Source organism: Sebastes fasciatus, chromosome 17 (genome assembly GCF_043250625.1).
Source record: "Sebastes fasciatus isolate fSebFas1 chromosome 17, fSebFas1.pri, whole genome shotgun sequence".
NCBI lineage: Eukaryota > Metazoa > Chordata > Actinopteri > Perciformes > Sebastidae > Sebastes > Sebastes fasciatus.
In genome coordinates this window covers 1,393,894-1,409,284 of record NC_133811.1, presented here as the reverse complement: position 1 = coordinate 1,409,284, position 15,391 = coordinate 1,393,894, and the positions used below count along the sequence as shown (strand labels likewise).

Below are 15,391 nucleotides of genomic sequence, written 5' to 3'. Positions count from 1 at the left end.
GCCAGTTAAAAAAATCAATAGCTCCTGCTCTCATCTGATAAAACCTTTTTTAAAGACATAAACAATCTGGTAAGGCGGAACTACTGTGCAGCGGTTCACTGGGTTCACTTCTGGTTTGGATTACTCTTCAACACAACAAATTGTGTTGATAAAAACATAATGATGCAACATACGTTGTGCTGGAAAGCAATGGGATATAGTGATGTGTCTAATCAATCGAAATTCAAATTGGGACAATGCAAATTAAAGCAGTATATTATACATTTATTCTTCTAATCCCTTCTTCATGATTTAAAAATCATAATATCAGCCCGCGTATAAATGCCATGGTAACGCGCAAGGCTTTTAGCATGCATAAGTACGTTTTCCTTGATTTCAGTGTGTGGTTAATACGCCACGTATCCTGTTTCTGACAGCAATGTAAACAAATCCACGTAGAAATGCTACGGTAAGAGTTAGTGACGTCGAATAAAAAGTGAGAATGACCACTTATGTTTGGTGACCCGTGTTCGAGACCGTTGTTGACTGCTGTTTGTTTGGTAAGCTACGTCACGTGTTTTTTATTGATGTTTGTGACGTATTTTCCGTAGTTGTGTTACGTTGTTTCCGTGTGTATTTTACTTAGTTTACGTTCTTGTTTTAAGCTCAACCATGACGTTTTTCCTTCACCTAATTAAGTGGTTTATCTTGCCTGAACCTAACTGCGGACCTTTGCGTGGCGTACAAATGACACCTTAAAATGCTAAAATGCATACTCATGACACGCAAAATGTCTGTGTCTGTATACTCTACATACACATGTATGTATACATACACAGATATATTTAAAAGGTGGGTTATGTAGCTTTAAGGAGCAACTAACAATGAAATAATTACTTTTTCAGCATTTCAATGGTGAGTTTTGGTTGCCATAATTGTCTTAATGCTGTTTTGGATATTATTAACCCATTGACAAGAAAATAATCCTGGAGGAAACATCCAATTTATATAAATGAACTAGAATTACTGCCTTGCGTTGTATGCCTTCATCAACTAGTCAAATTACAGTTTACATCCCCATCAGTCCAAAATGTCATCACTTCATTTTATCCTATTAGACATTTGTGTGAAATTGTCATAGTTAACATTCTTGAGTTATGGCCATGTTGATCTCAATCTTAGACCACCAAATTCTTATCAGTTCATCCTTGTGTTCAAGTGGACGTTTGTGCCAAATTTGAAGAAACTCCCTCTAGGAGTTCCTGAGATATCACGTGCATAGAATTGGGCGGACGGACACACGACCCGAAAACATAATGCCTCTGGCCACGACTATCGCCAGCACAGAGGCATAAACACAGCAGATAGCAGCAGCAACTTCAGTCTAGGAGGTGTAACGCATATCGGCTGAGCCTCTTGAGACTGTAGGTATGAAAACAACGAGAAAGAGAAAATGAGGAGGACGTGAGGCAGGAGGACAAGTATCAAAAAACACACAGCTTATTAAGGAAAGACAGAGAGGCCGGTGTGGGCGAAGGTCTGTGAAATGAGCTGACAGACTCGGGGGGGTGGGGGTGGGGGTGGGGGTGGGGACTGTCTTCAAAAGAAGAGAAATTATGCCTAGGTTGGCGTAGCTTCAAGCAAACAGACTGCTTCAAAATCTTTCCCCTTAGTGGTGACAAAAAGAGGTAAATGGGTGTCCAAAGACCAGAGCAACAAATTAAGAACAGAAAAAAAACTCACACCATTAAAAAAGTTTTCCATTATAAAAAAAAACATAACCATCACTCTTGTCTAGTCTAAACCATTGGCTCATCATCACTGTCTTCATCCCCCTCAAGGAGTCTCTGTAAGGGTGTCAGCGTGGAGGAGGAAGGAGGAGGAGGAGGAGTGGAGGAAGAAGGAACTGGGGGAGGAGTGGTGGAGGGAGGGAGGGTGAAGTTGCTGTTGTTGCTGTAACTCCGACTGGCTGAGCTGCAGGCCCCAGTGCTGATGCTAACACCGCCGCTTCCTGCACTGTAGCTGCTGCTCTCCTCCACCTCCGGGGTCACGCCCTCGACCCACACCTCCGTTTCATTCTCGTGGCAATGAAGGTGGTGGTGAGGGGCAGAGGGGGGTGGAAGCTGGGGAGCAGTTGGAGCTGAGGTTGGAGAGGTCGGAGAGGAAGGGGCAGTGGGAGAAGAAGGTGGAGGTTTAGGAGCAGAGTTGCGGTTGCTGATGTCGCGAAAGCTGGCGAGCGGAGGGCGGAGCCGCACGCCAGAGCGCGTGGAGCCCTCGATGGCCTTCTGGAGCTGGAGGAGGTGGAGGAGGAGGGAAAGGACGAGGAGATAAAGATGGAAGGAAGAAGAAGGGGAGAAGTGAAGTGTAAGAAAAGGAAGACAGAAGGAAACATAGTAGAGAGACAGCAAAAGAGTATGGGCAGAGGGAAAAGGAATAATGATAAAAAGTGAGGCAGAAGACGTTGTTTAGCAAGAAAAAGGATTAAGATAGAGAGATTGGTGAGTTATGCGAAGAAGGGATAGATAAAGTGAGGAATAAAAGCAAAAGAAAATGAGGTTTAGAGTGACACAAGAGGTAGAGATGGAGAGAATAACGGGTAAAGACAGAAGGAATGAAGTAAATCAAAGAAAGCCTGAAACATGCAGAGAGGATATTTCTTACCTCTTTCAGCGCCACCACTCCCACCAGTTTGCCGATACTGGTAACATAAGCGTGACTTAGCCCCAGCAGTGAGAATAAGGTGTGGGTCTGTGGAGACAGAGTGAAAAGGTCACGCGTCTGTGACTCCAGACAGTTTACAGGCTCAGTGCTGCTCCGTCAGCTCAGTCTAGACAGGAAGTCACAGACACAGAGAGATGAAAGAAAGCCGGCTCCAGGTGAAGCACAGGAAGAAAAAGTCCTTGAGTGTGTTTCCATGCTCAAAGTATTCTGTTCATATTCCGGCGGAGGTCGCACTGTGGACGAGCTCTTTGTTATGCATCAGCACACCTCGACCACAAAGCCTCCCTTTGCACATGAATAAACAGAATATTCTGGATATTACCACGAGAATGAAATGACACTGATGACAAAAAAACAACAGCAATGGTACGATCTGTTTACACGCTTCAGTATCCTGCAAATCCTGCATCATCCTCACATTTGTCATAATGAGGATGTGAGCGTTTTACAGCGATTGTACAACACAGAGAAAACGGAAAAGTGAAAACGTATGATTGAGTAATTTATAATAAAAGTAACAGTGACAGTAGCTACTAGCTCAACACGGAGGACAGCCTGCTCTCTGTTGTCGAGGACTTCTCGCCCTGGACCGGCAGGATAAATCTGGGGGGGAAAGTGAAAAAGCAGCGCTTCCTCCTCCGTCATTACCACCACTGAGGTGCCCTTGAGCAAGGCCCAATCCAGTGGAGCTGCTCAGTGGCCAGCAGATCAGACTGTGGTTGTACAGGGCAGTTTCCAGGTGCTGTGATCAGGTGGTTCTTGCAAAAAGTAGGCTTCTTCTCTGTGAGACCTCCCTGAATACATAAAGGTAAAAAAAACTGTTTATGACCGAGTCTTGGTGATTTTTTATAAGCAGTGGATTACAGTGGGCTCTTCTCATTTCTCAGTTTGTACAGCCTTGATTCCTTTCCTTACCTCCTCTCTTCACGTCTTAGTCTCTCCCACCTAAGATGCAAGTGGAGGAGGCAAGGAAGAGACACAAGGAGAGAGAAGTCGAGGCAACAGGCATTTAACAAAATGAGACATCCGTAATTTAAAGTGACGTGTGGCACAGCTGTTTGTCACGCCTCTTTCTGCAAAGGATACACCTGTGCATCCTCGCTCATAGCTCCACCTGCAAGCCTCCTCTCTCCTCCAGATGCATTTTACAATTGAGACATCCTTCAACATGGCTCACTGAGATAGATTTCTGGGTCACAGGCAGGAGGACAGAGGAGAGAGGAGGCCATGGATCTATGATAAGACCTGGTCTGCGGTCGAAAAGTCAAAAAATTACATCCTAACGTCTTTTCCTAACCACTTCTCCTTGACCTCGATGGAAAACGACATGAGGTCAAGGAAGGATGAGAAGGAGAATTCAGAAGGACTCAGGAAAAGACAACCGTGGTGTTCAGAGAATCTGACTGCTCTTTCACTAGGCTCCGTCATTATGATGCGACGGCGGCGGATGTTAGTGACGCTGGTCTGCCATAGTGAAACTACAATGTTCTGAAGATGGACTACAAAAGGCACCGCCCTCCCCCCCGTGTGTTTTAAATAGGTCTTTCAGTGACAGACTGCTTCACCTGCGGTGTGTTAAAGAGAGATACCACAGGTCCTACTGCTGCTGGAAAAATATCACTTCATTGCCGAGGATGGAACTGAAATAAACAAAGGAATATATGATAAATATTGAGTTAATAGTTGGAGTTATGGAGAAGGTGTAGGACCATATACTTCCTCCAACTTCTTTTTGGACATGTAATATTTATTTATGTTGATTATTTGTTAAATGATGTTCACTGTTCATTTTATTACTTATTCTTGTTTTGTTTTTTACTGAGGTATCTGTTACATGTTCAAAATAAATAATTAATTAAAAATAAAGTGAAACGAAATGGTTGTCACTGTCCACTCATATTCAACATGAATCCCAATTAGTATATTAAAATAATATGCAAAATCAGCATATTGTTTGTTATCATGAACGGCTGAATTGTGCGTCGATTTAAATGCTGCGGCTGCAAGGAATTGTGGGATGTTATTCTCTCTTTTCCTTTGGTAAAGGATGCTTCAGTGTGTCCTATGCTAAAGGAGATAATAAAGGAAGTATTGAAGCTCCTTTCCTTAACATTTGGAGGATTCGAACATATCTCCTCATGGATGCTACTGCCTTACAATCAGTTAGGAATCTTCCTAAGTAAAAAGGACTATTGGACCGCAGCCCTGGATACGGTGCCTCCGCTCTAGTGGCCACTGGCGGTATTGCAGCAAAACACCCCTCTGTGGCTCAGAAAGCATTTTCCCCAAAGACCACCATTGTAAAAGAGACGTCTGTAAAACTGTTGACGGTAGACTTCGATCTGCAAACAAGGTCGACGATGACTCTTTCTATTATGAAGTTTTGATACAGGGAGGTTTTATATTTGTAAAAGTTTCCTTGAGGCAAGGCAACAGGCATTTCACATAAGGAAATATCTGTGCTTTGGAGCGATGTCAATTAAATATGACATGTGGCAAAGCTGTGTGTCACGCCTCTTTTACATGTCACGGGTGCCAAAAAGACGTCCGCAAAGATGTGCATCTTCGCTCAAAGCTCCTCTAAAGCCTCCTCTAAAGCCTCCTCTCTCCTCCAGATGCATTTTAGGAATTGAGAAATCCTTCACGATGGCATGCTGAGATCGATTTGAGTGTTGAAGTGAATTAAATAAAGAAAAACAACAATGCAAGAACATAAACCTTTCTGCAACACTTTGGACCAACAAAAACAAATGTTAATATCAGAAGCGTCATTTACAAAACACTGGCAGAACATCAACATTTGATCAACGTTAAGAGCTGGACAACAGAGAGGGAGCTGCTTATTAGTTTGGTTAACGAGTAAAAACTCATTTATTACAGTGACATCCAAGCTCAATAAACACATTCCCTGACTGTTTGCCCACACAGTGAACATAAACTAAAGTATGAACTTGAGCTTGAACGATCTCCCCTCCATAAGCAACTACTGTTGAGTCGTCATTGAACAAGGCACTTCTCATCTGTTCCAGTGGAGCGTCTCTGTGGAGCGTCTCTGTGTTGCACTGATCAGGAAGTAAAACATGTGGGTGCTTCTTTTGTTTACTTCTCTGGCAGGAACAATGGTTAAAAAAATGTTTGCCTCACAATGGCGGTTAACAAATGAAAACTTTCTTCACCTACAACCAACAGGCACAACTCCCACACAGAAGTGTTTGGGTGTTCTGTAACAACCGCTCCGCCTACTGACTACTGTAAATAACATTAAGTTTTCAGTCAAAAAATGTTGTGGTGTCCATCTCCATTTAGCTGGACGACACCGTCTGAATAAATCCAAGTTTCCACTTAGTGTTTTTCATGTGCCATTACCCCTCTGTCAAGGTTATCCACATCCTCAGCTGAATGAGATGTTACACAAGTAAACAACTTGAGGAGCGGAGTGTGGGAGCAGCAACAAAAGACTCCACTGCTGCTCCAGGTGCTCAACTCCATTTATATGCTTCTTTACTCGTAGAATACCGGTGATCAACAAAACAACAAACTCTTGTCTACGGCCAATTTGCGCTTTGCAATTCTAATCAGCTGCAGGCTATCCATCCAAGTCATTTCATGCAAATTATGATAAATAAGACATTTGAATGAAAATGGAAGAAATTGACAATATTTGTTTGCTTGAGATATTTTCCTGTTTAAATGAAGTAATGTTGTAATAAATGCTGATGGAAATGCAGTTGTTGGATGTATAATAATTGCCTCAGCCTCATAACACAGTGATGTTACTGTGAATGATACCAGAAAAGCTGTCTGTCTGTCTCCATTTAAACAGTTACGTTACAGTGCTGGAGACTCAGACTGCAAGAAAAAGTCACCCAAATCTGATCTCCCCCCAACAGTGTGAACAGCACAAATCACATGATACCTGATCTTTTCAGTTCTGATTTGGTCATGTGTGGTCCTAAATCAGATACAGGTTAGGTTGGCAATGCGACCTCAGTCTGAACTAGTGCTGCCTCCTCTTAATCCATTAGTTTTACTATTCGCTTGTTTTGGTCTTAGTCGACTAACGTTTCTTTAGTGGATTAGGAGCTACACAAATGTCTTTTCCCGGTGGAGGAGAGCTGCTCATGACACCGCGGCGTGGTTTGAGCTGTGCTCGCCGCACATCACAGCACAGAAATAAGGAGTTTCAAAGCGTAGTGGTACTGTTGTCCCGTTGTATCTGAAGGGGCCTTCAGTGAATGAGAGAGAAAGCCTTCTAAGAGAGAAATACCCAAGCAGGGGCAAAAAATGAATGAATGAATTAATGATTGACAACTGATGAATATAAGTTTATACCTAGATCCACACAAGCTCACGCCAAAGGGGAGAATTATTCAGTTTTCTTTCCTGAGAATTAAAAGCTGCTGTTGCAGTGTACTTATTATTGTGTAATGTTCATTCTTTAAAAGTCAACAGAATGCAGGAAACAAAGTCTCTGAAACTCACATTTTTCAGGGGGAGGAACACCAGACCCCCGCTTTGGTTTTGAAATCCTCCTTATTTTTGAGGTCTCGAGGTTGGCAAGTATGCACACACCTCCGTACAGTAGCAGCTATTGCTCCACAAAAAGATATCATTAAAAATGTGTCTCTCTTTCTTGTCGTCCTTGTTATCATTTGCTCACAAATTCGCTGGCTTCCACTGCACATCAACTTATAAATAACACCAATGCTGTATTCAATGGCCTCCGTGTTTACTTCCATACGACAGCGTGCTGCGTGTGAGCTCTTTGTTATTTTCAGGATTTTCAGGATCGTGAAATTCATACTGGAATCTGATATTAGCCAAATTAAAAAAATTATGTGAACAGTAGGGTTGTGTATTGGCAATAATCTGGTGATACGATACGTATCACAATACAGGGGTTACGATTCTATTTATTGCGATATATTGCGATACTAAGTTTAGGAAACAGTCGTAGTATAAAGAACACACCACCATATGATATCTAAGTAAAAGAAAGTTGACTTTTTTATGCAGGATCTGTATTTGCATTTATCACAGTCCCTATAACATCCAACATCATAGCACTACTTTGAGAGGACGCATCTCTTTGCAAATGAAATAAAGCATTGACTGAGTTCATCTTTGCATGTGAAATATTAATCAAAAATCAATAGAGTGTTTTTGAGAATCAATACAGTGTCACAAAATATAATGCTGATACTCGATATTTTCAATAACCCCAGATGAAACTGTCTTTCTCTCACTGATTCACCATTGGTTCACATTTCTGTGTACACATTTTCCACACTGTCCCATCCTGAAGCTAAATTACAGTAAGGAAGCAAGGTGCTCTCAAACAGCTGTTAAACTTGGATTGAAACATCTGCTGACCTCTGTGACGCCTGTTTATCTTTGTCTTTCCCCACCAACCTTGTGTAATGATGTTCTCTCAACCAGCTGGAAAGGGGAAGGGTCTACTCGTATCTCATCGATTTCCATTGGCTCGTCCATCTCTGCCTCTTCCCACGCTGTGATCTGCAGCAGCAAATAAAAAGCAAGGTCACGGAGATGCATCGGGCTGGGATTAGTTCACAGTTGCTCTCATGGAGCAGGAAAATCCCCTCTTATTCAAATGTACGAGTTCAGCCAGAGGGGAACCCATATGTATATGGGTCATATACATAAAGCATATAATTAAATATATATCAGCCAACAATATTACATAAATCATGTAAACCATGAGCTGTGTGTGTGTGTTTGAGCAGTGTGTGCAGGAGGGAGAGGTTGGTGTGCTACCACTGAGGAGAGTTTTGCAGCTGTGAAAAACCTTGAAACCTTGTGTTGCGTCCTTGCGTGTCACCGGCCTCCCCTCGGAGATTTAGGATGTCTGACACCTTTTAGCCTCTCTATGGATTTTACCTACAAGCCTCCGCCTGCTGTGACAGGAGCAGCAGTCTTGTAGGATTTACAGGGCGATGTTACAGAGCATTTTGGGAAAGTGCCAGGAAGAGTAAAGGGAGAGCGACAGACAGAACAAGACTGGAGGGCACAGTATTGTTTTGGTGCGCTCCAATGAAAAAAAGAAGGCTCATTTAAAATGCCGTCTGTGTTCACACTGCAGTTAAAACGTGCCCCAATTCTGAGTCGTCTCCTCAAATGTGACACAGATCTCAAACACCTGTGACCTACATGTGACATGGATTTGAATGCTAACAATGAGATTTGCCTGACTTCATAATTACTAAACCTCATTTGAGACTGTTCTTTTAGTTTTGTTTCTACGTTTCACTTGCAGTGCCAGTATTGGCATGGAGAAAAACAGAAATGGCAGTAAGGCAGACAAGTCAGCTTGATAAATGTTGACAGAGACACGATTCAAAACTAAAATCCATACTATAAAAGGAATGTGGATAAAACATCTGCAAGTTTGTCACTGTTACACTGCATACGCAGGGTTGGGTAGTAACTGATTACATGTAATCAGATTACACAAAATAAGTAACTATAGTCAGCCAAGATTACATTTGAAAATGTTTTAAATCAGATTATAGTTACATTGTCATGGATTACTTGATTACATTTTTACATTTAGTCTTAAAAATATATATTTATGCCAGCATGTTTTTGTAAGGATAATTTGATTTGACCAACTGTAAATGCTGAATATGTTCGACTGTATATCAAAGTAAGTTACTCCTCGAAGGATGCCAGTTTTGTTTCAGTTTTGGGGACTTTTTTTGATGGTGATTTATGAATAATTTATAATTTATTCATTTTTTATTTAAATTGAAAAAAGTGCTCCTCTTGCATTACAAGAGCAAAGTCCTCCATGTGGCGAGCAGCAATAAAAACGTACACAAAAGACACATCATCCCACATGTTGCAGAATACACACAGTCCACCTGTAGTTTGTGCTAGTATTGTTTTTTGTGAGGGTCATTTGATTTGACCAACTGTAAATGCTGTAAAATACTGCTTCTGTCTTTGACATTTCTGCTGACAATACAATGCCAATACTGCCCGATACAACAGAGGTAAATGATCACAGCATTAATGAAAAATACTCAACAGACCTCGCTATCAACCCTTTTTATAAGGATACATTAAAATTTTTTAGGCAGAAAGTTGGTCCACCTTGGTCACTTGGACTCCGATGCTGAATACTCGAGACTCATTTTGGACTCAGGGTTTGGTGACTCAACACAGGTGTGTGAGTATTTGATCACCATGCTGCAAACAATCAAGCAGACATTTCTGTGAAAACATGCAAATCCACCATCCCTCCATCATTACCATACCTCCTCTGGTGTCATCGTGTCTGACAGGGGAGGAGGACAGGGCTCCTGGAGACAACAAAAGGAAGAGATGGATGAGAGATGAGATGTGTTTGTGAGTGATTTTATAAAAACATCCTCTGTCACTTCTGTAGCTCTGAACCCGGCTGGATGTCACCTCCAAAACCTCATCTGAATATTACATGAGGAGAGCGAAGGGAAAGTAACTCAATCTGTTTGGTGTTGTTTGATATATTTCATCAGAGAACTTCAGTTCAGTTACACAATCTGATTACTCAACATTTACTTCTGGATTCATGTGTTTCTGTCATCTGTAAAAGATAAAAATATAGTTTGAACATTACAAGCAAATACAACAAGTGTATTTGAAACTGTCTACAGAGATAATAACTACTCTCTTAAACATACAATATTTAATCTAGAAATATTTTGACTTGGATTTCTGTCTCTTTCACAGCAATTAGGACAAATTGCAGTAGAACATGTGTTTTTGTAATCAGGTTGCTTTCATCCAGTTTTCTTCAGCTCATCTCTCCTACAGCAGCACATCCAGCAGCGTTGTGAGTAAACTGGATGCAGAAGGTGAAACTGAGGCCAACACCTGCTGTGACTTGATTTGTGGAACTGAATTTATTAGTGATGCGCTCCTCATTATTGACTCACTGTTCAGGCAGTTTGGCTGCTTCTTGAAGCAACATTCAACATTGTCACAGACTGCTACAGGCGTGAGGTTTGTGTGTCTGAACGCAGCAGGGATCTACACAAATAAAAGGTATAAAATAAGGTAAAGGTTTTACATTTTTACAAGGTATCTCACCTGTACAAATCAGCAGAGGTGGGACCAAGTCATTGTTTTGCAAGTCACAAGTAAGTCTCAAGTCTTGGTACTCAAGTTCTGAGTCAAGTCCTACACTGAGTTTTGAATCCTGAACAAGTCAAAAGGCGCTCTTAACCAAATGTAAAGCCATTTTAGCAACATAGTAAGCAGCGCTCAGTAACGTAACGTTAGTTCTTCGTGGTTTTCTCCTACAACTTGATTTGATGCTGTCAGATTGGTTCAAACAAAGTGGATCTGGGGAGTTAAGTGTAACGCTAAATTCACACAACGAGAGACAAAGGGTACACCGACGGTGAGTCGCCGTTTCAGTGTTATTCTAGCACTCGTTGACGTAGTTATGCCGTTAAATATTACTAGGAACTGGCTAACGACAGTTTTTTAGATGGAACAGAACAGGCTGAAACAAAAACATATGATTGGTTGACGCTTCACTGTGTCATTGGAGGGCTTCAAATAGTTGAGATCAGTTCAACTTTATTTGTAGTGTGTAACGACAAGTGTCAGGCGTCAGTTTGTAGCTTCATGTCACCGGCTTCCATCGAAAATTTTATGTGTCGCTCTTAGTGTAATCCAATGCAAGCCCCAATAATATTCAGAGTCCAGAGTTCACCACTTTTTGGGGATTCAGCAATAAACAATAAAAGATAGAAATTCAGTTTGTCCAGTTCAGTTCAGTAATTTCCCCCCACCATGAGTAAATCCTCCTCCCAAACAAATCAAAGGATCTCTCAAAAAGTAAATAAAGCCAACATCTCAGACGCTGTCAGAGTTACCTCCGGTACCCGGCAGTTGATCGTCTTTGTGCACACACTTTTTAAATAACATACTTTTTAATCTTTGGGCTTGGGGGGAAAGTACCAGGTATTTTCAAGTCAAAAGGCTCAAGTCCAAGTCGAGTTGCAAGTCTATTTTTATTTTGTCAAGTCAAGTCTGAAATCATCAAATTTGTGAGTCGAGTCCACACCTCTGCAAATCAGTATCGCATGTCTGCATTCTGTGTAGCAGTATTACCTTTTCTTTTTGTTAATTCACTGCAACCCAGCAATGATTCTAATGCAAGAATGACCAAGATGCTGCCACTGTTACACTAAGTGCAGCTAATATTATAATATTCTAAAGGTCAGTGTGTGGTTACCTGCCAGCAGTAGCTGGTAAAGTAGACAAATACCTGATTCACAGCCAGAATTCAGCCATGGTTTGGCTTCATTGCTAGTGGCAATTTCCTGCTGTGTCTATTTGATATTCAGGGCAGTAGAGTTGTAGCTCGCTGCTGTAAAAACAATCCCCATGCAGGAATAGGATTGAATCCAAAAACATAATAGAAAATCAGACTGGTAATACACAAGGCACCGCAGTAGGCACAACAGAAATCAAATTCTAATCTTGCAAGCTTACAAGCATATGCTTATTTCCAATGTGGTTTTCATTCCAGCTCGTGTAAACAGATGACATGTATTGCTTTCCCTGTGAGCCGAATAATAACTCTACCTCCAGTATCTGGCTCCCCCATTTCCATATGAGAAGGCTGAAAGAGACCTGATGCTCGACTTCAGGGAGTTTGTCTGAGGATGAGGAAGCAGTTGTGTATTCATGTGCGTCTGTCAATCAGATAAGTGTATATCTGCCTGAATAGAAAGCAGACCCCATAATGAAAACTTCACCCTGCAAAAAAATAATGGATAAATATTTATATCCCTATCGGTGCCAGTGTGAGGATGTGGTTTTGGGATGGCTTTGCCAAAAGGATGGGTGGTTATTTGCATTTCAATGGTTCATAACACAAGGGAACATTTCTTGGCTACTAAGAACACTCCACACATCCCTAAATAGTTGAACAGAGAAAAGGGCATAAAGGTTTACAAAGACGTAAAATACGCAGACATGTAGAAACATACAAAGATGTTAGTGAGCAAGATTACCACCATGACATACAGAGTAGAGACACAATGTTAATGCATCTATCGTATACAAACTGTTCAGTAGGGGTGGGAATCGACAGAGGACTCATGATACAATATTATCACAATACTGAAGTCATGATACCATCTTATGCCATTTGAAACATTTTGCGATATGCCATGTTGCGATTTATTATTTTTTTTCAACTGCAAATTATGCAGTTTGTCAACATCGATTTTATCTAACAAGATACAGTTTTTACTATGTTCATCTCAGAGTTTACATTCACAGATCTTGAGGTCAGAGGTCAAGGGACCCCTTCGAAAATGGCCATGCCAGTTTTTCCTCACCAATATTTAGCGTAATATTGGAGTGTTTCATCAGTGTTAACATGACATGGTTTGTACCGATGGATCGATCAGGTTTCCTAGTTTCATATGGTACCAGTAGCTTCACTCTAGCTTTAAAACTGAGCCCACTACAACCTCTGAAAGACAGAACAGCAGGCGGGCACGCAGGCGGGCTGTCAGGTTGTTAAGAGGTTAATAGTTTATATAATAAAAGTTCAATATTTGATGTTGTTAGGCGGCGACCTCTAGTAGCCGAAGTAATTCTGATGGGTGCAAAGGAGGAAGTTAGGTGGCGAAGTATAAAGAGCAACAAAGTCCGTGTAGGGAGGGGGTCGGTGTGAATGGATGGGTGAAAAACACCAGACTTTCAACCAGGAGGCCGCTGTTCATGTCCCGCGTGAAACCAAAAGTTTATACGTTGAGTTATTTTAAGTTACCACGTCACTAATCTCGGGAACCATTGGTTTACAGTCTGATTAGCAACTTGAGATGCGAGATTGGAGTTGGAGTTGAGAGACGACGTCTATGACCAGATTCTTTCCCAAGTAAATGGACTTGGTAAATGGACTTGGACTTATATAGCGCTTTTCTAGTCTTTCGACCACTCAAAGCGCTTTACACTACATGTCAGTATTCACCCATTCACACACACATTCATACAGAGGCTGCTAAGGTGCCAACTTTGCCCATCAGGATTTAATCTAAATACTCATTCATACACCGATGGCTATGCCTCCGGGAGCAATTTGGGGTTAAGTGTCTTGCTCAAGGACACATCGACATGTGACCCGGAGCAGCCGGGGATCGAACGACCGACCTTCCGATAGGTGGACAACCTGCTCTACCCTCTGAGCCACAGCCGCCCAAGTAGCCAGTTTACTAGCTAATTTAAACTAATAAAAAGCTAAATCATCGTCAGACGATAGCCTGCAGGTAATCAAAGTCTACTCGAACATGATTGGTCAACACTATTTAGACTATAAATGTAAGCAGAACGCTTCCGATGCCATAATCTTGTCCCGTTGTCTACAGATTCCACATGTGAATGCAGAATCTGTTGATAGAGATTACCACGTCACACACTGCGTCATGTATGTAAAGTAGTATCCATACGTATCATCCTAACTAAGTAGTTTTGTTGCCTAAACCTAACCAAGTAGTTTTGTTGCCTAAACCTAACCAAGTAGTTTTGTTCAACAACGTTAAACAGAGCAGTCATATATGTAATTTTGGGAGTCATTGGCAAACAACCTACTCCATCATTTAGGTATGAGGTCGTGTTGATTGTATAAGTATACACACAATTATGCTCAGGAATGGACAGACATGCAATATAAAAATGCACACACACACACCTGCGACTGTCCTTCCGTCTGTCTGTTCTTGGAGGTGAAGAGATTCCTGAGTGTTTCCCTCACAGACTGTAGAGGTCCTTTTTCTGGCAGAGAGAGAGAGAGTTAGAGAGAGAGAGAGAGGTGAAAGAGGAGATATGCAGTGGGTTAAGGTCACTAAATTATACAGATGCAGCTTTCTGAAAGACTTAAGCTGTGGGAGAAAATAACCAAACTGCAAATAGAGGTTTTGAGAGACAACCCATGCAACTCCTTATTGTTGTTGCCTGGATACCATTTCACTGGGAGACTGTTGTGTGTGATCGGCTACTGAGAAGTTTACTGTGCCACAACAGATACACACACGCCATCTGGTTACTTGCAGTGAACATGCTGCCAACCCTTCCCTCATTGCTGTTAGGGTTGCAAAGTTAATAATTACAATAGTGAGACATCTGTTGAGGGCACAGACAAACAAACTTGTTTTAGTCAATTTGGTGAACAGTGTGAAAGGCTGACCAATTCATAAAATAGATAGTTCTGGAGGGACATGAGTAGCTGTTAGCATTTCTTGGTGCTTTTCTGCTGCAAACTGTCAGTCAAGTGGGATAGTGTCGATCAGCAGGAATGTCTGTCGCATAGCCTACAGTGTTTTCCCCTATATGCAAGCAGCAGCAGCGGACGCTACTGACGCTTCATATCCATCGGTCCCAACCAGGTCGTACCAGCTGGTCATGAAGGAGGTTAAATAACGCTCCAAACTTACACTAAATTTTGGTGAGGAAAAACTGTCATGTACATGTTCAAAGGGGTCCCTTGACCTCTGACCTCCAGATATGTGAATGTAAATGGGTTCTATGGGTACCCACGAGTCTCCCCTTTACAGACATGCCCACTTTATGATAATCACATGCAGTTTGGGGCAAGTCATAGTCAAGTCAGCACACTGACACACTGACAGCTGTTGAGTTTGCCGTGTTATGATTTGAGTATATT

General features: G+C 41.7%; 1 protein-coding gene across 3 annotated transcripts in view; it reads right to left on the bottom strand.

The window, feature by feature from the left end:
• Window positions 1-1,684: 1,684 nt before the first annotated feature.
• LOC141754063 (chloride channel protein 1-like) overlaps window positions 1,685-15,391 on the bottom strand; it is a 51,565-nt gene continuing 37,858 nt past the window's right edge. For all 3 annotated transcript variants that reach the window (XM_074612867.1, XM_074612868.1, XM_074612869.1), the window contains 5 exons: window positions 14,420-14,502; window positions 9,981-10,025; window positions 8,113-8,217; window positions 2,641-2,727; window positions 1,685-2,270 (listed from right to left, as the gene is read on the bottom strand). In XM_074612867.1, coding sequence (XP_074468968.1) covers window positions 1,779-2,270; window positions 2,641-2,727; window positions 8,113-8,217; window positions 9,981-10,025; window positions 14,420-14,502 — 812 coding nt within the window. In that variant the 3' untranslated portion in view covers window positions 1,685-1,778. The remainder of the gene's footprint in view (window positions 2,271-2,640; window positions 2,728-8,112; window positions 8,218-9,980; window positions 10,026-14,419; window positions 14,503-15,391) is intronic.